Source organism: Meriones unguiculatus, chromosome 8 (assembly GCF_030254825.1).
Source record: "Meriones unguiculatus strain TT.TT164.6M chromosome 8, Bangor_MerUng_6.1, whole genome shotgun sequence".
NCBI lineage: Eukaryota > Metazoa > Chordata > Mammalia > Rodentia > Muridae > Meriones > Meriones unguiculatus.
This window is the reverse complement of record NC_083356.1, coordinates 52,323,673-52,348,777: the sequence shown is the minus strand read 5'-3', so window position 1 is coordinate 52,348,777 and position 25,105 is coordinate 52,323,673. Positions and strand designations below refer to the sequence as shown.

The 25,105-nt window shown below is 33.4% G+C and overlaps 1 protein-coding gene across 1 annotated transcript in view; it reads right to left on the bottom strand.

Moving 5' to 3' along the window:
* The window catches only part of Csmd3 (CUB and Sushi multiple domains 3), a 1,323,831-nt gene that overhangs the window by 797,644 nt on the left and 501,082 nt on the right, over window positions 1–25,105 (bottom strand). The window contains exons 8-9 of the mRNA XM_060389430.1: window positions 17,452–17,529; window positions 10,678–10,765 (exon numbers count right to left, since the gene is read on the bottom strand). Coding sequence (XP_060245413.1) covers window positions 10,678–10,765; window positions 17,452–17,529 — 166 coding nt within the window. The remainder of the gene's footprint in view (window positions 1–10,677; window positions 10,766–17,451; window positions 17,530–25,105) is intronic.

The window sequence follows — 25,105 nt, the reverse complement described above, 5'->3', positions numbered from 1 at the left end:
CTTTCAAATATATACTTCTCTCACACAATACATACCAACTGTAGTTTCCACTTCCTCAACTCCGCCCAACCACCTGCCACCTCTCCTCTTCCTCAGATCTACTCCCTCTCTTCCCCTTGAAGATATTATAGCCGAATAGGACAACATAAGATACAAGGCAAGGAAAAGCCCCTCTTGCTGAGCCCAGAATTAAGACATACTAAAATACACAAACCTAAAGGAGCTTTAACAACAAGCATTAACTCAGGGAAGATGCTTAAACTCAGAAGAGAAAACAGGACAGACACTGGAAAGCTGTAGAAGAGAGGGAACAGGATGGGAGCTTACCACATATGGCCTCTATAAGACTCCACCCAATAGATCTAAACAGAGACAGACTCACAGCTGAAGTTTGGACAGAACTCAGGGAGTCTTATGAAATACAGGAGGCATATCATAAGACCCAGAGGGGACAGGAGCCACACAATGAGACCAACAAAGCAGAAAATAAGCTAGGCTAAGGGGGACTGCAGAAACTGTTGCATCAAGCAAAGACCATGCATAGAGAGGACCTAGACCTCCTGTTCAAATGTAGCCCATAGACAACTCAGTCTTTATGATGATTTCCTAGTAAGGAGAAAAGAGACAGTCCCTAACATGAACTCAGTTGCCTGCTCCTTGATCCATTGTCCCTGGTAGTGTGACCTAGCCAGCCTACAGAGAAAGAGGATCCAGGCAGTCCTCATGAGACTGACAGATTTGGTTCAGACATTACTGGAAGAAGACTTCCCCTATCAGTGGACTAAGGGAGAGGGATTTGAGGAAGAGGAGGAAGGAAGGTACAATTGGGAGGAGATGAAAAAAATATTCATTGACAGCTGCTTTGTCCTGGCTATTAACTGAATGCCTTCATCACTCTCTCTTAAATAATGTAAATCTTAACTTTACTGGTACAGATTGGCATGAGAGTTTCTGTTTTTATTTAAGAAAAACTATGAAACAAATATTTGGGTAAGAAAAGATCTTCAAGTGATGCAAAAAGATGACAGTTATATTCACCTGACTCCATATAGCACGTTTTTTCATCTTTAGTGATGCATACTGGTATTATAAAAAGACTTGGTTGGATTTTATTTTTAATTTAAAAATAAATATATAAATATCAGAAGAATTATAAAAGGCAAACTCTGGAGGCAAACAGATTAGTCTCGATTACGGGGTCTTCATTGATGGTGAAAGTCTTAACATGGAAGGCTTAAAGAAAAACCCCACTTCTGAAGATATAATTTCAAATAAGGCAGCATAAAGACATAGACATTAGAGAACAGGAAAGTTCCCTAAAGAAGGTACTTATTCTGAAATCTGGTTGAACCCTCACTAGCTTGGAATAGAAAGAACTCTAGCACAGTTAATACTTGAAGCAAAGGTTCCTGGCATAACATTACTATTGTTTTATGTATAGGTATTATATATTAAAATAGAACTGGGCTGGTATATTATATGAATAAACATCATTTATGTAGAGACGTACACCTTTCCCTAGACATTACTTGAGAACTCCCACCAAAACTGTTTACAGTAATGATTCACTCCTCCTTGTATCCTCTGATCTAGGCTTTTATTTTACAATTTTAATCCTTTTAGATGTTCTCAAGAAACACCCAGTTATCTTGTTCAAGTGTTAGTCTTTGTAGACAGTAACTTCAGTCTGCATTGGAATCTTATATACGACCATTGTCAAAAGGAGCAGCTAGCCCTGACTTGGCTCTCCTGTGGAGGTGCCCATACCCATACTCCCAGTTATGTCTTTCTTCTGAGATCCTCTCTGCCTTCCAGCCCCAGTGCACAACCCTACATTAAATTTCATTACTGAGAAAATGTCTTCGTTGTGGAGTTGAGCACATATTTCGGGTAGATGCCTAGGATGATATAGCCGGATCTTGATGAAGCACTATTCCTAATTGTCTGAGAAAGCACCAGATTGATTTCCAAAGTGGTTGTACAAGGTTACATTCCCACCAGCAATGGAGGAGGGTCCCCATTTCTCCACATCCTCTCCAGCATGTGTTGTCACTTGAAGTTTTGATCTTAGCCATTCTGATGGGTATATAGTGAAATCTCAGGGTTGTTTTGATTTGCATTTCCCTGATGACTAAGGAAATTGAACATTTCCTTAAGTGTTTTCCTGCCATTCAATATTCCTCTTTTGAGAATTCTCTGTTTAGCACTGTACCTCATTTTTCATTGGCCCACTTTGTTTGTTGGCATTCAACTTCTTAAGTTCTTTATATATTCTGGATATTAGTCCTCTGTCAGATATAGGGTTGGTAAAGATCCTTTCCCAATCTGTAGCAGCAGCTCTATTTGTAATAGTCAGAATCTGGATACAACTTAAATGTCCCTCAGTGGAGGAATGTATACAGAAATTGCGGTACATTTACACAATGGAATAATACTCAGCAATTAAAAACAAGATAATCATGAAATTTGAAGGAAAATGGTGAGATCTAGAAAAGATCATATTTAGTGAGATATCCCAGAAGCAGAATGACACACATAGTAGTATATACTCACTCATAAATGGTTATTAGATATATAATATAGGATAAACATACTAAAGTCTATACTCCTAAAGAAGGTAAACAAGGAAAACCCTAGGGAAGAGGCTCAGTCCTCACTTAAAAGGTAAAACTTTGGGCAGAGTGCATGGAATTTTATGAAAGAAGGAGGAGAAAGGAAGACCTAGAGGGGGCAGGAGCTCCAAAAAGAGACCAACAAAGCCAAAACAACTGAGACCTGGGAGCCCTGAAAAGACTGATACCCCAACCAGGGGCCATGCATAGATAGGACCTAAAACCCTTGTTCAGAGGTAGCCTGTAGACTCAGTCTCCAAGTAGGTTCCCTAGTAAGAGAAGCAGAGGGTGGCTCTACCATGAACTCAGTGGCAGGACCTATGATCTCTTCCCCATGGGAGGAGCAGCCTTACCAGGCCACAGAGGAAGACCAAGCAGCCAGTCCTGATGAGACCTGATAGGCTAGGGTCAGATGGAAGGGGAGGAGGACCTTCCCTATTAGGGGATTAGGGCGGGGCATAGGGGGAAAAGAGAGTGGGAGGGTGGAATTGGGAGGAGAAGAGGGAGGGTACCACAGCCTGGATACAAAGTTAGTAAATTGTAATAAATAATAATTATTAACATTTTAAAAATTGAAAAAAATCCCATTGTTAACCCAGCTCTATCTCATAAACTGACTAGTTCCAAACTTCTCTTCAGTTTCTAGGCTCGAATCCTGGGTTGGCAGAAAACAAGTTCTCTAAAACTGTGAGAGAATGTCTCTGGCTGCAGGGACTGGCAACATGGAGCTCAGAACTGTCGCTCAGCACTCATTTAAGGAAACCTTAAAAAAAGCTAGTTAAAGAAAATACAAACATGACAGCATGACAGGGCTCCCGTAAAATAAACTATTTGTTTAAGTGATGGGACGGCAAAAAAGAAGTGTCATGGTTACAGAGTGGTAAGTACAGACAAGAAACTCAGGTTAGTGTTAGAGAAATAACTGGAGACGAAGAACTGATGCTGTGTGGTGAGAGTGAAAACACCAAAGGTGGCAACTGTTCTTCAGCAAACCTTTTGCACACTTGAGCACTTGGTGCAAGAAGAATGCCTTTGCAAATTTCTATTGCAGAGGATTTCATTGACGTTACTGAAGTACGATTCATGAATATACTAACATGCTTAGAAAGCCCATTCTGAATGGAGAGATTCAAATTCAGAAGTATGATACATGTGCGTATTTACAGCTTTCCTAATTGCCGTGTTCTACTATGACCTCGGGAGCAATACCCACTCTCTGAAGTGTCCATCAGTGCCCGGATAATGTAATCAAAATGCAAACCTGGTACTACCAACACTCTTCACTCTCAGAGGGAAGCAAAGGGTTGTCTGGCAAAATCACTTTTGTATCTTTAAATTTTCCCTCTTCCTTAATTTCCTATGCTTTTGACAAGAAGGTGTCATATAAAATCTTGCTTGCAAGAGTCTGTGAAAAGTAAGGACCCCACAAACTGGGATTTCACAGACATTTGGCTGTAATTTTAAGAGACATTTAAAATTTTAATTTATACTTCAGCATACACGATGCTGCCAGCTTTTACATTTCTTTGGCAGCCTTTCTCTCTCTCCCTCTCTTTCATTCCCTCTCTCTTTCAAATTCTGTGATGCTCCAAGGGCATTTCAAATTAGAAGAAAAGCTTTGTAGACTTCAAAACCCAGCTGCCAGGGTTTTTAGAACACAAATGCTAAGCATACTGGGGCCAGTAAGGTAGTTCAGCTTTCAAATATTTACCTATAGATTGCTTCAGTAATTACAAATATATTGATTATGTGTATATTGGATTAACAGTTTTTCAATCTCTGCCTGTAAAGCATTATTTTTAATAATGAGTTCCAAGTCTTCTAGTCTCAGAATCAAATGAATAAATGGAAATATATTGATGATGCACTTTTGTTATCTTAATTAATTCAGTTCATTAGATATATCTTTCATAATCTTTGTTTATTCTCTGTATTGCACACTGAGAAATGTTCTCAAAGACAAAACATATATATTAGCTAAGTATATAATATATATTATAGATAATAATATATAATATAATATTATATATTGATATAATATATTAATATTATATAATATAGTATAATATATAACATAATATATAACTATATATAAAATAGACAATAGTTGAGGAATAAATAACCAGAAAATGACAAAGAACAAACTCTAAGAAAATCTGATTAGATAAGAGAAAGAATGTCTAGGACAACATAAACAAAGGTGCTGGGGCGGCTGAACTCCTCAGATGAGGAAAACCCAAAAGTGAAAATTTAGGAAGAAATCACATAATGAGGCAAGTTGACTACCATAATTCTCAAGGGACAAATTATGGACTGGTGATGAAACTGAAAAAAACACGGATCTTTTAAGGTATTTTTTAATTTTTTTATATTAATTACAGTTTATTCACTTTGTATCCCTTCCCTCATTCCCTCCCAATTCCACCCTCCCTTCCTCATTTCCTTCCATGTCTCTCCCCAAGTCCACTGATAGGGTGGTCCTCCTCTCCTTCCTTCTGATCCTAGCCTATCAGGTCTCATCAGGACTGGCTGCATTGTCTTCCGCTGTAGACAAAACTGTTAAAAGCCAGCCACTTATAAGATATTTTATATGCTCAAATTGAACATTTGTTTAACAAGAGGCTGCACAAAGTTTTATTGGTTTTTTTTGTTTTATTAGAAGAACACCTGTTGTGTCAGCTGTTTAAGAGGAAGAATTATGCAAAGCAAGCACACTGAATGGAGGGTGGAGAACCTTCAGCTAGGATCTAATGCTTCAAGTTTCTGAAAACGTAGGAAGAGCCTATGATGTCATCCATGGACAATGAGTGGAAGGCTCTTTCTGTCCTTTAATAAAAAAAAAAAAAAAAAAACACTGAGTCTTAGTATGTAACATTTTTTTTTCTTTCTGACTTCCTCCTTTGTGGAGTGTACTGTTACTATGGAAGAATTTTAATATAATGTTTCCAGTGGAGATTAGTGTTGAAGAGAAAGACTTTAATATGTGTTATTGAAACAGTATATATATGTATCTCTCTATTCTTTGCTTTTTAATCTATTATGGAACAGAGTTGAGGTCTTACTGCTCTTTAAAGAGTTGTTTCATTTTTGTTTGTGTACATATTAGATATAAATCCTCTCACAGATCTTTTGAAGGGAAAAATTTCTTTTTTAAATGAAATTCAATACATTATTCTCATAATTGTTTTATACATTATGCTTTTATTATCTTAATATTTTAATCAAGGAATTTAAATGTCATCTGGGTGGACAATACCAGGCAATCTTATCACAGGATTTTAATATTCATGAGGCACATTGCTGGGTCAATCCTGCAGTCAGTCTAGCATCTTTATATACAAATGGTGATTCATGGAAAAGTCACTATTCAGTTCTCTTTTGCCAAGACAAGGGTCTAGGAATACCTACTATTTTGGGGAAGGTAATAATGAAAAAAGAAAAAAAAAGAGTTAGCTGAAGGTGTACTCTATCTTTTTTCAATGCTTTATATCTTTATTAGCTTTTTTCCTACTATTTTGTGATAGTTCTCATGTCATTCATATAATGAATGCCATTCATAGTTTTAAAATATACATAAAGTCTTTGCATCTTTTAGATGAGTCTACAAATTCTTCTACTCAGGCTTTCTAAAAGATTAGAATGTTGTTCCTAAGACTGACCTTGGAAGATAACACAATATGTTTCCTCTTAAAGAGATCCCAAATTGCATATTTCAAGTCTATGGTTCTAATCCATATGCCTGAAATAATTACTAGCAATTTGCCAAACATAGTGAATTTTAACATACTTTGCACAACCCATTTTATATTTGTACTTAGGTCAGTCAGTAATGCTAGAGAGAAGTTAAAGTCATTATCATTAATCCCCAAAGGGCACCAAAAATTATTCTACAGGGTAACATTTTCAATATCAAGTTTGCTCTTCTCCATTGACAGCAGATATTTTGCCATTTTCCTCTCTACCATCAACCTCACCCAACCGATACCTATTTCTACATGCACATATTTTGTTTACTGGCCCTGCTTGATCAAATATTATCAAATATAAACATTATAAAATATGAACATATTAAATATTATTAATATTAAAGATGAACACATTCAACTCTCCATCACATGGTCTATCGGGTTCTAATGTGTATTTGTCTTCCTATCTGATACCTCGGAATAATTCTTGCCCCAGTTGCATTTCTATTGCCAGAATAAAAATACCATGGAAACAAAGTTCCTAAACAAAAAAGAGTACTTCACAATATGAGGTTTAGTCTATTACAGCAGGAAAGTAAAGAATATGGAAACTTGAGACAAATAGTCAATTCACATCCACAGTCAAATCAGAGAGAAAAGAATGTATTCATGAAGAACATTCAGCTAGTTTTTCCTGCTCTTATACAGTCTAAAGTCTGCAACTAAGGAATGGTTCTGCTCACTTCCAGGATGTTTTTTGTTTGTTTGTTTGTTTGTTTTGTTTTGTTTTTCACATCAAGAAATGCAATCAAAGAGGACCTCCCCTATCAGTGGACTTGGGGAGGGGCATGCGTGAAGAAGGGGGAGGGAGGGTGGGATCAGTTTCATTGTCAATACCATAGTCAAATTTGCCAGCATATTTACCAAGCTTACCTTATGAAGCTAACCAGGTAAAACTTAAATGGTGTGATCTTGGAAAATATAAATTAGATCATGTAACTTACAGATAACTCCTCAAAAAAACAAAACAAAAAAACACATCAAAACAAGTAGATGGTTTAAATGAGTGAAATGGTGTGGGTATACTCATTGAGAGGCAGGCAAAGCAAGCCTGCCCAGTGCAGTGAATCATAGTGAAGCAGAGCAAGCCTGCTCACATGAAAGATAATGGGTTAAGTTGCCAAATATAACAACTCTCTCTCTCACTCTCTCTTTCTCTCCCTCTTTTCCTCGCTTTAAACCTCCCCCTCTCTCTCTCTCTTTCTCTCTTGTATGTGTGCTCTCTCCTCAGATGGGCAGCTCAGTCTCCATGGTGATTCCTAGTAAGGAGAGCAGGGGCAGTCACTGCCTGCTCTTTGATCACCTTCTCCTGGCTGAGGTGACCTTACTAGGCCAAAAAGAAAGAGGATTCAGTCAATCCTGGTGAGCACTGGTAGGCTAGGGTCAGATCTTAGGGAAGGAGGACCTCCCTCCCCTGTCAGTGGACTAGCAGAGGTCAGAGGGGGTGAGGAAGGGAAGGTGGGACTGGGAGGAGATGAGGGAGGAGCTACAGCTGGGATACAAAGTGAATGCATTGTAAATAATAATAATAATAATAATAATAATAATAGTGAGGATAATGATGATGAAAAAAGAAAAAAAAGAAGCTAATAATAATATTGTATCCTTAAAGTAAAATATATCCTCCGCCCCTGTCCCACTGCAAGGCCTCCAGGGTGCTTTCTCTTTAGAACAGGTCTAGCTTCTCCAAGTCAACTTAAGTCAGTTTCTCTCTACGTACTTCCATTTATGCTCTCTAACTGAAATGTGCTGCTCTTTTCCCACTCCAGTTTTTCTTCTGTGTATGAATACAATACCACCATGAGTGCATCCTACTGATATGGTTTGGTGCTCTTAGAGATCATTATTTTCTCAAAAAATTTTCTGAGTCCACAAATTTCTAAATTTGAAATTATGCGCAAATGATTTAAATTGTTATACCTAACAGTAATTTAACCCATTGTATTGCTAATGCATTACAGTCATGTAAGCAGTATTCTCCCTGCGTGTTAGTTAGCGTTGCATATCGTCATTTCTAAGCGTCACTAACGAATGGAATATGTATGTTGTTATAAGATCTACTATCACACATAAACATACATTGTAGTTACACTTCATGTTCACACAAAAAGAAAAGCGTTTTTAGATTTGAAGAAAACAGCTCTTAGTCTTTTTTTTATTTTATTTTTCTCATTAGTTACATTTTGTTAATTCTGTATCCCAGCTGTATCCCTCATTCCCTCCCCAATCCCACCTCCCTTCCTCATCTCCTCCCTGCCCCTTTCCAAGTCCACTGATAGGGGAGGACCTCTTCCCCTTTCATATGACTCCATTTTGTCAGGTATTTTCAGGACTGGCTGCAAAGTCCTCCTCTGTGGCCTAACAGTACTGCTCCTCCCTTGGGAGGTGGGGAGGTCAAAGAGCCAGTCATTGAGTTCCTGTTAGAAATAGTCCTTGTTCCCCTTACTATGGGAAACCAATTGATTACTGAGCTATCACGGGTCACATCCGAGCAGAGGTTCTAGGTTTTATCCTCTCATGGTCTTTGGTTGAGTGTCCATCTCAGAAAAGACCCTGTGCCCAGATATGTTTGGTCCTCGTGGAGCTCCACATCAAACTCCCCTTCTTTCATATGATTCCCTGCACTCTGCCGAAGGTTTGATTATGAGTCTTAATATCTACTTTGGAACACTGCTAGGTAGAGTCTTTCAGATGCTTTCTGCAGTAGACTCCTGTCATATGTTCAATGCATATCCCATTTGTCTTTCTAAATGAGGATTGATCATCACACCCCGTGTCTGCTTTCTTGATTATCTTCTTTAGGTGTATAGATTTCATTATGTTTATCATATCTTTTAGGTCTATATAAGCGAGTATATTCCATGTTTGTCTTTCTCCTTCTGGGATATTTCACTCAGAACGATCTTTTCTAGATCCCACCATTTGCCTGCAAATTTCATGATTTCCTCTTTGTCTTATTTGTGATATATATTGAAGATGAGTTTATGATTAAATTAAATTGATTTCAAAACAAATAAGCAACGTTTAAATCATGAGTCCTTTAAATCCTGATATACTGAGTTCCATTTAATGTCAGCATTTCACAAAGGTTGGCTTTTATTTTGTTTTTGAGGTGGAGAAAGTTGAATCTTTCAACTTACGTACACTTTTTAAAAAGTGATGTATCACTTAACGTTCCATTTAGAGTATATTGTGATCCTTTCAAGTCAATATTGTATTTATTTTTGAGTTAATTAAATTATATTACTTTTCTCTTTCCCTTTCTCCCTACCAACACTCTCAAGATTCCCACATTGCTCTTTTTCAAATTCATATTCCTATTTTCATTAATTATTTTTACATGTATGCGTGTATATACATATATACTTCTTCATAAATATAAGCTACTCAGTCTGTATAATATTAGTTGCGTATATATGTTTTTTTTTTTTTTTTTTTTTGTCTAATTTGGTATTGGATAAGCAACCAGTATGTGTTTCCTGGGGAAGATTATCAACTTCCACTTTTAGCAATCCCATACTTTCTGTGTAGGGATGATATCTTGTAGGCTTTCCCCTTATTTGCCTTGTAACGATTTAATGATAAAATGTTCAAGTAACAGGGGAATCAGCAACAAATAAATAAATTTGAACACATATTACAAATAATACAAGTTGCTTAACAAGTCTTTTTAGTTAAGTAGATTATTGGCCTGCACAAGAAGTTATATTCATTTTTGGTTGTTATTTAAAGTTAATTTTAAACAAAATGTTACTTAGATACTATAGCTAAAGATTTGAGCTATTTTATATCTAAAAATTAAAAAAAAGTCTCTGAAATATTTACTGCTTCATCTCACATATACTGCCTTATTGAAAATTCAAAACTGTTTATGTGTGGTCTGATTTTAATGTTATAGAATAGGAAGTGCAAAGGACTGGACAAATTATTCATGTCTGAACAACTATTAAATAGCAGAACCAGAGAGAAAATTTATAGTTTTATCTTTGAGATAATAATAAAATCATATCATTTGTCTTTTCCCTTGTTCCCTCACAACCCTCTCCTCATTCTTTATAAAAATCTGAATCACCTAATTTTTCATTCACTTAACAAAAACTAATAACTCCATCTCTAAGAGTATCCTGAAATTTTTGCTGTATTATTTCATCATTTAGAACACTGAAGTATTATTAATTGTAACAAATATGTAGAATATGTATAGAATATACTTGCACTGTTTGAGTTCCCTTCATCCACATTCATCCAGTATCAATAATGTTTCATCTTTAAACTGAAAAGGTGGCAAGACATATAATAAAAATAATTAAAAATAGTACCTAAAATCAGATCCAATTCTCTTCCCATTTTCCGGTTCTCCAGGATCTGGACATAGGTTGGAAGCTGTTTTAATACCTCCTTCATTTACTGTAACAGGAGAAAAAACAAAAAACAAAAACAAGCAAATATACAATATGTGTGATTAGAAACTCAATAAGAAAAATTTTGAAATCTGCAAAAATGTACTACACCACATTTGAGCACATAAAATTAAAGTGTCATTTCAGAAAACAATAATAAAGGTAAAATATTTTTCTATTCAAGGACACATATGAAAACAATAACAAAGGTAAAATAATTTTTTATTCAAGGACACATATGAAAATAATTCTGATGTCCTATTAAAGATATATACTATTCTGAATACTAACAGTTCAATGTTGGATGCTTTAGTTTTAATTATCACCTGTTGTGAGTATGTTGCCTTAGTCCTGGTTCCTTTCAAAGTTATAATAAAAAGCAATATTAAAAAAAAAACAGTATTTTACTAACACACTTGGATAGAGAAGCATTTTGCTCTGCTAATAACAATTTTTTTATAAAAGTCTAAATTATTGTGTTTCATTGTATTTTGATAATGCTAAAAAACAAAATGTTTGCTCTACTCTCATGCAATTTCCATAACATTTAGATTTATCTATTTTGCATATATTAAAACTTTTAGAGATAATTCAGTTAATGATAATTTTATAGTTTTTTCGTTGAAGTGAACATGATCACATTGGATGATTAAAATAGATTTTATGATAAGCTTATTTATTCATGTTTGTGTACATATGTATGGATGGATGTACATTTTTATTCTTGACATTGAAACAGGGTCTGATTATACAGCTTCTGTTTTCCTCAATGATACTGTATAACAATCTGTCCTAAAATTCATGATTACTAGTTCTAGAATATCTGAGTGATATTGTACTATAATAGAATATCATCTACTGTTTATAGCCCTGCATGCTCATCAGCTACCTTTAAATAAAAGAACATGACTTTAGAGGGAAAAAGAATGAAGCCGATGACGGTCCTTGTACTGCACTCTGGAATGGGATCATCATTTCTAGAAAGTAAAGATGCCCATTTCTCACTCTTCCTAGATAATACCAATTGTCAGCATATACTAAATGTATAAAAAGAACTATTGAGGTAATTCTACTGTAAGATCAAAGCTGACACTTGCTAGAATTTGGCTTAATTTCTGATAGTCCAAATCCATCATTATTTTTAAAGTGATTTGCCAGGAAGGCAGAGAGCTTGTGTGTGCTCTCTCACAGTTGTGTTCTTTTTTAAGTCATTTTTTTTTCTGTAAATAGATAAAAACTGGCATGATTTCTCAAATCATTCCAAAACTGCTTTCATAAATATCACAAACAAATTAGTTCTAGCCAACTCTATTATATGCTTAAGGATTCATTTCATGTGGCACTTTTTATTTACTTGTTTCATCAAATTGCTATTTACTCCTTCTTAAACTCTCTGGGGCTTTCTGGGCCACAGTCTTGGGTTGGCCAATTTCACTGTAGTGGGCTTATTCTAAATTATTGACTTAGAGATCGTCATATTTTGTATTTTTGATTGTTTGAAACATTACCACAGTTCTTACAGCTTCTGAGTATGAATCTGTCGTCTATACCAAGATTACTCAGATTTTCAATGAATCATATTTCAAAGCTGCCACTGACATTTCACTGCTGCTCTGATGCAAAGTAATCATCTTTATAATTTCCATGATATTAGCATAGTCTAGTACAATTATTTATTGTGAATATGAAATTATTGTTAAATTTTTAAAATGTATCTCCATATTGTTAACATCTCCAAAGGTTTTAGATCATATTCTATGTCAATTTTATTTCTCATTCATCACCAATATTTATGCTCAAATATAGTTCTTTTCTGTCAGTATATGATACGTTCATGGATGTGTAGTTTTCTTCACTCTCCACACAACTTCTTTTGGGTTTTCAAATAAATTACTGCAAAGTAAAAAAATATACTCCTCTTCTTATAATAGATAATTGCTCATTTTTGCTCTAAACTAAACTTATTGCATAACTAAGAACATTTTATTTATATACTATTTATACAATGTTAAAAATATTTGTTCGTGTAAAAAATTAGTGATTTTTGTTCTTTTATACTCTATAGTTAAGTTTATATCTTTTATAGACCATAGAATTCAGTTATTTTGACATATTGGTAAAAGCTAAGAGAAATCGATTTTTCAATATATATACTCTAGTAGTTTGATTATCAGCACATCCTTGTATGTCTTCATTGAATGAGAATTTTCATGGTAATATTCTATTTCTGATTCTTAAAGAGCTTGTCTGTAGAATGATATTAGACTGACTTTTTATACTGTGCAGAAGATTAAAAGAGTTGGCATGTTCTAGGTTTAACTACCTTGCTATAGTGCAATACAAAACATATAGTACAGTGTACAACATTATAATACATAAATGGCTTGTGGGTGGATAAAGATAAAAAAATTTAATTTTCACCTCTCCAATTATTATTGTCTCAAATGTACTACTGTGTGATATTTTGCATAAATATTAATACTACTTATTTACATTGTACTATATGTCAGGAATCATACTGGACACTTTGTATAATTAATTTTGTTCTCCAAATAAGTTTCAAATTAACCATTATTATAAACTTCTTGCAGGTGATCAGCCTGAAGCATGGACAGAGTGCAAAATGTGTTCAATATTATATTACTAATTAATGTCAATGTCTAGAAAACTTAGAATGACATAGCTATTACATATCATTTTCTAAAATTGAAATTATCTTATATTCTATCTTAAAATGAAGACATGTTATATTTTTGATGTGCTTAACTAATTAATTTCAGTTCACTAGGCTTTAGTTGACATTATTTTGTGTGTATGTCTTTATAAGCTATTTTATTTTTATTGGTATACAGAAATTTCAGTAGTTCCCAGACTTAAATGGTGATGAGACATTCACATGAAGTGAGTATTTCTTCAGTCAGGTAATTTCACTTCCTAATACCTTGGAAGGGATTGGTCTGCTATATTTCCTTCATTGCATATAATCTACATAGCAACTTGCAGCATGATATGCATATGAATGTTTTAAAAGTAGGATGTTGACTCTTGAGAAGAATATCACTGATGGAAAAGCCATTTTTTCTCAACCCTTTAAATATGTTTTTATCATAATCATTGTTGAAACATTTGGAATCATTTTCTCACATACAACTGGAGAATAAACTTAAAAGCTGAATTATTTATTTTTATAAAGGAAAAGGTTTTTTATTATATATGAGTTTAAAATGTACTTCAGAAATTTATACATTATTGATTACTGTATATATTTTATCCCAAAAATGCCTGTAAACATCAAAATAGATTTTTGTTAATTAAAGGAGTTTCTTGTCTAGAAATAAGAATGAGTATATTCTGAGTTAAATGAACCTCTAAATGACCGCTTATTTTTGATTGCGTTATCTTTAATTTTGTTTTTTTAATTTTTGCTCTATGTTTAAAGATATACTGGTTTGGAATGTGTTCTGATATTAAATGCCAAATTATCAAGTGTTGTGAGATTTTGTATGAATGCACTTAATATCCCGTAAATGACTGCTTCTCATTTCATTTATCTTCATGAGAAAATAGTGGGTTCTTGAGAATTGAGACTGAATTTTATCCATCCCTTTATTGCATTTTCTAGAAGAGCACAGCAGGGGCGGCTGGGGAGCAAATGATTCATGAATGAGTGAAAACATGGATTGGATGTAGGAAAAAAAGCATGAGCACATGAAAGGTTCAAAGTTTCTTTATAATTCTATGTTATAATAAACAAGTTAAAGGATGAGTATTTTAAATTATAACAATTTGATTTTGAATATTTTTATAATATATTAGACAACATTTCACTTTCCTTAGAAAACTTATGAGTCTTGGCTTACATTGATATACCTTTCCCTTTGAGGAAAAAGATGGGTGGGGCAATTCTTTTCTAGGAGAGGGGCTGGTGATTTTTTTCTTTTCTTTATTCATTTACTTAATTACTTATTTATTTACTTTGTATGCCAGCTGTAGCCTCCTCCCTGCTCCTTTCCCTTCCTCTTCCCATCCCATGCCCCTACTCCAGTCTATTGATAGGGGAGGTCCTCCTCCCCTTCCTCTGACCTTAGCCTATCAGATTTCATCAGGACTGGCTGCATTGTCTTCCTCTGTGGCCTGGTAAGGCTGCTTTCTTTTCAGGGGGAGGTGTTCAAAAAGCCAGCCACTGATTTCATGTCAGAGACAGTCCCTGTTCCCATTAGTATGGAGTAGAATTAGAAACTGAGCTGGCAAGGGCTACATCTCTGCAGGGATTCTAGGTTATATCAATGCATGATCCTTGGTTAGAGTTTCATTCAGTCTCAGAAAAGACTCCTGTGCCCAGTTTTTGTTGTTGTTGTGTTTCTTTGTTTGTTTGTTTTTGTTTTTGTTTTTTTACTTCTGTTGCTCTCCTTGTAGAGATCTGTCTGCTCCAGGTCTTTAACTTAACACAATAAAGGAGAATAATCGCTGAATTAGTTTTTAGGGGTAGACTCTGGCACATAGAATGCTTCATGACCACTGATCTAGTTTGTGCCAGTTAAATATGCTGAGAAGGTGTGTCTTGACAATCATGTGTTTTATACGAATCACATTTATGGCCAGTACTACCCAGGCAACTGATTCCTTTTAATCCTAAAATAATAGAGGTTCAATTTTCTTTCTTAGTAAAAAAAAAAAAAAAAAAAAGATGGATATCCATTAATAGTATGATTGGTTTAATATTTTTGGTTGGATATTGAATAAATGATAGCAAATATTAAAGATATAAATACTTACTTAAAAGTAGGCAAATAATGATTAAAATCAAAGTGATATATTTAACTAAAGTCAACAGTGAGATTACAGTTTTTAAACAAATTGCTCAACGGTACGTAAATAACTTGCAGTAAAATATAATTCACATAATTTTGGGGTACTATTTTGCATCCAAGAAAACATTTCCACAGATAGCTTGATTTTATCTATGTAGAGATTATTCATATTAAAATAGAATATTTTATATGGGCTTCATAAATTAAAGTTTGTCTTAAAATCATGATGAAATTATTCACATTTTTGGCTTTACGTTAACATTTGCCTAATGATTTTAAGTTAAATACTGACAACAGCATTTGTTTTGTTTGTTTGTTTTTTTTTTCAGGTAACAGAAACGTTGAAATTCTCTTTTAAGTTTGTACATATGGTCCATTAAAACGATAAAATATTTATTCATCTAACGTGTTATAGGAACAAGAATGGACAACTGCATAGGTCAGATAATACCTGATGTTTATTATAAGTAAATAAAGGAAATATATGTAAACACTCCAGAAGAATGGACGCTTCAAACATAAAGTGTGTGAAGTGCAAAGGAGAAAATATGCGAGGAGAAGGACTGTTAAGCTCTTGTCATTTAGCCTTGATAAAATCTGACAGGCTGGAATTATCAATGATTTTTGGCAAAACATAGTACCCATGTGTTTATTTCAGTTATGAAACATATGAATCTTCTTTCAAACTACAGTAAAGCTTATATAGAGAATGTGTTTCAACATTTTTTTGGAATATTGACTTACCATTTATAAAATATGCTTTTAATGCCAAATATATTAAAAAAACAAAACAAAAACGGCAAGCTGAGTATTTTGAAAGTAAAATGCTGCTTCCAAAGTCAGAGATCTTCAGTTTTATATTTACAAATGTAATTAATAAGATGTAAAAAAAAATCCTTAAAGTTCATCTAACAGTATGTAATGATAATATAAGGGATGCAGAATAGTTTCCTACTAGTTGAAACAATAATTTAACTAGAAGTATATTATTTATACATACATGTTAAAAATATAGGTTAACTGTTTTTGTAGCAGTTTGAATAAGTTTAAAAGTTATTTAATTAATTTTGGATTTCAACAAATTGAAGGAAAGTGTGCTTGTGTTCAAGAATAAAAAATAGTGTAAATATTTAGCAAGAGTTACTATCAATTTTTCATGCCATTGTAGAATTCAGATGATGTATTTCACAAGAGACTTGTGTCAAATTTCACATATTTATATAAAACAATGAGGTAGGGAATTTCTATTAGTTGTTGTTCCATTCTATGACAAACATGCAAAGCTGTTCTGAAAATGATTTCTTTTATATTTATGAGTGCATAGACTTTTTATCTGTGACTTATTTTGAAATTAATAGAGAGCATTAGAAATTATATACCAGCTGTGTGAAATTGTTCATTTTGTATCTTTTAATAACAATTTGAAATGAGGAAATAATTATTTAGAAAACAATATGGGATTGTTATTTGGATAAATTATCTTAAGTTAATAATTTCTTTAAAGGAAAATTTCCATTAAATTATTTCTTAAAATATATCTGTGATAATTGAGACATATTTAAATAGTTCTTGCTTAAAGAAACGACATACAATCGGAATTATCTGCATTTTGTCTTCATACATAAATATAACAATTTTGATTTTTATTTTACTTACATAGCAATAAATTTTAGCCCAAAAATTATGAGTTTGGTAAATTACCATTAAACTATTACACATTTAAATCCCAGAAAATATTGAATAATCATCATGCATGTTATATAAATATTAATGCAGTTACTTGGTAAATACACAGACACTTAGATAAAACACACACAGACAACACAAACACCACAGACTTCACTCTTGCACTAGAGAAAGTAACAAAAAGGAGTGCACTCACAGAGGGAAAACTTGTTGCTGTTGTCTTTCCCTGGAAACAACTTAAATCCTCTAGATTTAAAATCTATGGCCTTTTTCACTAGTTAAGAAAACAAACAAAAACATGTATCAGGAAATACAATTTTGAAAATGAAATTCAAGTTAACAAATTTGGTTAGCATGGAATTATGCAAGTTAAAGAAACTTTCTCTTAAGTTTGATTGATGGTTCTCAGAGGAAAATGAGAAATAAAAAAGCCACTAAAAGTACCTAGCAATAAAGTATGAAACATTGTAGAATTCCAAATATTCTATAGGGAAAAACTGATACACATGTATAAACTTCTTTAGAATAATCTAAATTTTAGAATAAATATGTAACTTTGACTGTCCATCATTAACCGCTTGACTTCATTAAATTTTGCTGAATAAATTATACTTATAAAAAATGGTAGTCGGGGCATTAGAAGAATGAAAATAGTATCATAATTTTTATTATTTCCAAATTGAATTACTAAGAACTTTGGCATGTTAGGAAATAATGTAATTGAAATAAATATATTTTAGTATTTCTGCCAACAATTTTTATACATTATCATTGCTCTTTATATGATGATAGATATTAGACCAAATGTGTCCACATGTATGAAAATAAATTACAGGTGATTAACATCTTTTCACTATTTGATGACTTGAAGCATTTCTGCCAATGATAATATAAGGGGTAAAATTCTCTCATTGTATTGCTATTTCATTATGCATATTAAGATAGATGTAGCTGAATTTAATTTGATAATATAAAAATTATATTGGTAAATTATTGTATTTTAAAATCTAGATATGTGTTAAAATATTTGAAAGTAATTCTGATGAAAAGGAGGTTTTGTATCTTTGAATTTCTCTCTCTCTCTCTCTCTCTCTCTCTCTCTCTCTCTATATATATATATATATATATATATATATATAGTGGGGTTTTTGTGTATATGTATACACAACAATGAGTGTACTTGTACATGATGCCTGTGTGTGTGTGTGTGTGTGTGTGTGTGTTGGTGTGTGTGTTAATCTTCTGCTACATCGGTTCTAGGGAGCAACTCACCCTTCAGCCTTGCTGGTTAGGACCTCTACTATCTGTCTCACAACCCATAAAAGCTTTATTTTACACATTAATAAAGTACAGTTTGTTTGGATTTTTAAAGAGTGATTTGTGATACTCAGAGTTCTACTAATTAGACAATGTCTTGCTGTGTACCTCATGTTTGTCAAGAAGTTGTATTCTCTACTTCCATTTCCAGGAACAATGGGGTTGTAGCCATGAGCCATCTTGTCAGGCCTTTATTCACAATTTTTAACAGCTCCAAGGTAAAAATTACCCATGCAGAAGTAACCTCACTAGTTGGAATTTTTAGATGACTTGCATTAATAATATATTTGGATATCCTTCATATAAGTTTTGTGTTGATCGGTTGAAGTCTTATTTAAGATGTTTTAATACAAAATGTTTATCATATAATATCATATAATAAGAGCTTGTTTACAACCAGCTATTAGTAAGGTGTGTGTGTGCATGTGTGTTTGTGTGTGTTATAGATGATATATAGCCTTGTCATCTTTATTAGATCAGCATTGCCAGTCCAAACAGAAGGGGTGTTATAAGCAGGACAAGAAACAGAGATGGAGTGGAGACAACTTTGGCAGCAGTCTTTATTGGTAAAAATGAACATGTCAGGGAAATTTGATAGAAGGAATAACAACTCAGCTAAAAAAATTGAAAAAGATTATGTCTAATTGACCTTACTAAGCAAAGAAATTACATAATATAAAGTTAAAATACATTTCCCTGCTTTCAGTGCCTCATTTGAAATGCCTGAGCTATCAACCACACAATGGCAAAGGAACCTATCTAACATGCAAACCTATATTTTGATATGTATGTTTAGTAAGACACTGCAGTTATACACGATAAAGACTTTAAAATGGAGAAATTTAAAAGTTTAGCATTGGTGAGATAAATATTTTTATTGGAATTATTAAATTTTGAATTTTTGAGGATCATAGAACAAATGGCAAAAATACTCATGATCATCAGAAATAACTACAATTTTTGATGTTATACTGTGATATAATAAGAAAATTGTTTATTTAAAATCCCCAGTTTTATGGTATTTATTATTGCAAATGTCTGATTAGTCACACGAACTCTACAATAAATAAGGCTCTGCTAATAAAACATGTTACATATTCTCTTTCAAAAAAAACCTATTATGTGTAAGTAATCTATATTTTACTAATTCTTGGTCCATTTGTACTTTAAAACTTAATTTTACATGAATAATAAGGATTTTTCATTCTTATACATTATATACAGTATTTACGGAGTTTTCATTTTGTATTAATTATAAGCTTGCATTTCTTTTTGTAGTCAACAAATAAAGTATATTGACGAGATCCCTTTATTCTATTTTTAGTTAATTGAAACATTCTTAACTTAAGTGTTTGATTCTGGTTATATAGGATATCTTAAAATTGACGATTGATTAATTAACAAGGGTATTAAAGTCATGAATTTGAAGGGAAAATGTTTGGAAGGAGGTTAGGGATAGAATTGAAGGAGGGGTAATTATGGGTTTAAGTTTGATCCAAACACTTTGTATGCATGTTTATTTCAATTAAAAAACCTTGCACCATGTAAAATGTGAAGATCTAAATACACAAACAACAGCTGCTGGCATCCCACATACTCTGTGGCAAAGCAAACATCTATTCTGCCAACTTCTTACAAAAATTATTTTTGAAGCTATTGTTTTCTGATTACACAACGTTTTTTTCGGGGGGTGTTGTAGATTAAACATGTCTCTATCCACAAAAGTTACAAAAATTGCCTTCCATAGAAAAAAGAGAAGAAACTGGTGATTGGCAATGTTTTGTTATATTAAATAGTAGTGTATCACTATTGTTTGTGCTATTCACTGACCTGGGAATTAAAAACCTTCCTTCAGAGTCCACAAACGGGCAACACCTTGCTTAATGTTTCAATTCAGAGCTAAGAGTTTCATCTGTCTACTGTTAACTGTTTGGAAACAAAATTCAGACCAAATCAATGTGGCAAATCTAATGGAATCAGAATTCTCAGTTCTGTCCTAGTGATTAAAATTTCTCTGAGTCATTTAAAATATTCAGCCGCAATGAGAAAACAGGTCTTCCTCATTTGCGGTGTCTTTAAGTTTATAAGTATATAAATTTAACTTGCTTCTCTAGATCGAATATTGGCTGAACCAAAGAAGTTTGGGAAACACGTTCTGTATGGGGCCTCTAACTATGCTTCAATATCGTCTTTGGAAAAAAGCTATGCTGCAGGAGTACAGACCATTACATCTCACAATTCCTATCATTTACAGGTTAGCCTTAAATTAATAGTACAGAAATTTAAGGAATAGTATTTTCTTCATAGGTGTTTCTTTATCATATTTCTTTAGAAATAGTGAAAATTAAGGAATAGTTTAACAGTTACTGGAATATGTAGGAAAAGCTTAATAAAAAAATCCAGTAATATCCTAAAGAGTCATGCAAAAATCATCACAAAGCACTGCATCTCAGTATGTGCTAAAAATAAACTAAGTAGAATGTGGTATATACAGAAGTAATAATAAGCAACATTTGATGTGAAATGTGAATGTATAACTAAATACGCTCATGAGTTCAGAGAATGTTTGTTGGGTCATGGGTATTAGGGAGACACAAAATCCAAGATATTTTCCAATGTAAAATTATGCAATGACATATATTCATTGCACATTTATTTAAAATCCTTCATGTGCTGTGTTGAAACCATTAAGGTTGTAAGATATACTCCAGACATTCCAATGATTTTGTTGTTTGTTAGTTTGTTTTTAAATCCTGACTGTGCTGCTATGCAAACTTAAGGCTAACACCTGGAATGTTATTTTTTGGTCTACTGTTACTGCAGGAATTTTTTAATTTTTCATTCTCAGGCAAATTATATTTGTGATATATCATATTGTCTTAAAATTTTTGAGTTATTTATTTTATACTAAAAAGACATCATATATAATTCATCACCTACTTTCTTTAAGATTTGTGGTGCAAATTTCACTTTTAGACCAAGTCAGGAACCTTCACAAATCATTGAAAAAAAATAAATTCAGTAGGGATGTATAGAAATGTCCAGTACACATAATCACAGTATGTTATAAAAACATATGAAGCAGGTATTTAGCATGATTTGAGATGAGCTACCTTCATGGAAGGTCTCTAATCCAAAGCTAAATATGCCATCATAAAATGAGATTGGAACTCTAAACCACTTCAGAATAACTAGTGAGTAGAAGATTTTTATTTTCAGATCTGAAGAGAATGTTGAGCTTTATAGGAAAGTATATATTATTTTTCTAAAGATAGAAAAAATGTATTTGGTTGAATTTTCAGGTCTTATAAGTAGATCTAAATGTGTTAGTTTTGTTTAGGAGACAGTATACAATTTAAATGAACGGCTGAAAGCTCACTTCATCAGTTATGAGGGAGTATTCTTGAATTCATCTGTGACCTTCCTTCTTTCCTAAAAAGGGAGCAAATTCAGGAATCCCTAGCACTTGCTTAGATAACAGCAGATGTATTCTCAGAGCCTGGCATAGCAGGTCTTACAACTACGGTGTGCTGTAAAATGTCAGGATTATATCTAAAATGTGGGATTTTATATTCTCTTTAGGGATCCTTATAGTTGGTATACTAAAGTCACCATATGGGAAATTACCATTGCTAGAGCTCAGTACAGATACTTTTACACCTTTGAAATGTTTCAACCTTTTAATTTAATTACATTTTCAATCTTTATTTTACAACAACTTCAAATTAAGTAACTTTTTTGGTTTTTATAATTTAATATTATAATTGTATTCGGTATATTTTAAGATTTGTTTTGTTTGATATATATTTTTGAACAAAAATGATCTGCCGATTATTTTATTTATAATTTCTCTTCTCTTTTAAAAATATCACAGGAATTTTACAAGAACCTTGAAAATAAAAATGGTAACAGTATTTTTTTACTCAAGGTAAACTATTTTTTTCTGTACTCAATAGAAGAGTATGTATGTCCACTGTAATTAATAAAAAATATATAAAATAAAATGTGAAAAAAAAGATGAAACATGGCTTAGTCCCTAAGATCTCGCTGTTCATGTTACATACATAGTCTTCACTAAAACACATTGTTAAAAAAAAAAAGGTGAATTCTATTTAATGCAAACATAAATGTGTTTTGATTGGTCCAGTTAATGAAAAGTTATGCAGCTATTTGCATGTCTATTCAAGTATCAAATCACTATTTAAATCACATGTATGTTCTATTTCCTGTTCTGTTCTAACTGGCTCTCTGTGACTTTTGTCCTTGATTTCCACTAAGATTAATCTGAGCTGTCTATAACCTTGCTAAACTAGTTGTGTCCCTGCCCAAACTAAAAAAAACAGTCTTTCAAGTTATTCTGCAGATCTATGAAAATGAAAATATACAGCTTAACAATAACCCCAGGAGATTTCTTTTAAATATTTACTATTTTAAAATATTGAACTCTATCAACAGAATCCTATAGCATCTGGAATATGTAACGAAGGAAGAGAGGAACACAGGGTCATAACTTGTTTTATTAGATTTAATGGCATGCCATAGATTAAAGTTGGCTAAGCTGATTAGCTGAATGTCCCTTGTTCTTTCAGTAAGCCTGTGATGTAGCATCTTTCCAAGGTGCATTCTCTTAATCCACTGAACGGAGAATCATCACTGCTTGGTTTTTCTTTGTTTGTTTCGTTTTCTATTCTAGGTGACATCACTAATACAAACAACTGAGGAACCTTTATATTGATATAGATAGAAATAGATACCTTACAGTTACCCTGGTTAAGTTACTTCAATGTTCTTTTCTTGAATAAATCTGGATGAGTACACCATAGTAAATGAGAAACATTACATATTTTATTTTTATATATAATTTTATGAGCCAAACTAAATAACATGTATATACTTATGCATGATGGCTAGTGTATTTCAAAGGATATCAGCTAGATGGAATTAGTGATTATTCCTCATTATCTTACCATTGGAGGGTGTGGTGGTTTGAATAAACATGGCCCCCAGAGGTCCATAGTGAGTGACACTATTAGGAGGTGTAGCCTTGTTGGAGTAGGTGTGGCTTTGTTGGAGGAAGTGAGTCACAAAGGGTTTGAGATATCAGAAGCTCAAGCCAGGCCTAGTGACTCAGTCACTTCCTACTTGTGCAGATACAGGTGTAAAACTCTCAGCTCCTTCTCCAGTACCGTATCTGCTTATGTAATGTTGTGCTTCTCTCTATGACCATAACGAGCTAAACCTTTGAAACCACAGGCCATCCTCAATTATATGTTTTCTTTTACAGGAACTGCTGTGATCATGGTGTTTCTTCACAGAAACAGAAACCCTAAGACAGAAGTTCATACCAAGAACATTAGGATATTGCTGTGATAGGGCAGAACATGTTTTTTTTGTTTGTTTGTTTGTTTGTTTTGTTTTGTTTTGTTTTCGAGAAATGTGTACATTGAAATTTTGGGTTAGAAAGTAATGGAACACTTTGAGTGTTTACGTTTATGGTTTAATGAACTATACTAAACATGGAAGACAATGGTGTTGGGCTTGATTTGAACTATAGGGGCGAGGCTCAAGAGGTTTCAGAGGAAAGAATGCTAGTATGTAGTCTAGAGACTGTTCTTTGGATATTTTGGAGAAGAATGTGCAGCTTTCAGCCCTTGTCCAAAATCTCTGCCTGGAGCTAAATTAAAGATTATGGATTAATTGAATTTTCAGAGGAGGTGTCAAAACAATCTGGTGTGGACTGTGTTCTGTGGTTGTTAATGTCCACATGTATGCAGCTCTGTAATGAAAAGGAGCAAGCTGAGTAAGCGAAGTTGCAAAGCATAAATTTTGAGAAGGAAGTGGAATGGAGCTATATCTAGGATTCAAAAAATAAGCAGATTAATTTGCTCTGTCCTTGTGAATTCTCTGTGCTTCATCGGAATGACATTATTTAAAAGAGTGCAGGTGTGCAGCCTAGATCCTCAAAATGTTTTTTATGAAACTAGTATCTGACTGTCTTAGTGTTATTGCTGTGAAGAGGCACCAGGACCACAGCCATGCTTTTGAAGAAACCCATTTGCAGTTTCAGAGGTTTAGCTCATTTTCATCATGGCGGAAAGCAGGGCTCCCCCAGATCTCTGGTTTCTATGGTTTCATTCATAAATTGAAAACTTAGTTGGGTGCAATTTTGCCCTGAGGTTTTTTCCTCCTTTATTCCATTCAACAACAGGATTTTCTTTAATCTGCTTAATTCCCTGAATTCTAGATATAGCTCCATTCCACTTCCTGGTGCCCTCCTTCTTGGAATTTACATCTTGCAACTTCCCTTACTTAGCTTGCTCCTTTTCATTATAGATCTGCATAAGCATTGACACAGGACTCACCATGGGTTCCCCACCGACTGCTAACTGACTGCCATTAATTCAACTAAACTACCTTTCCTTAAATCGCTTCTCTTTCCTGTGTTCTCATGTGTGTTGGGAGAGTCCTATTCTGTCAAATCTTTTGATTTATCACTGTCTGCCCCTTAATTAGATGTCACTTTCAAACATGGG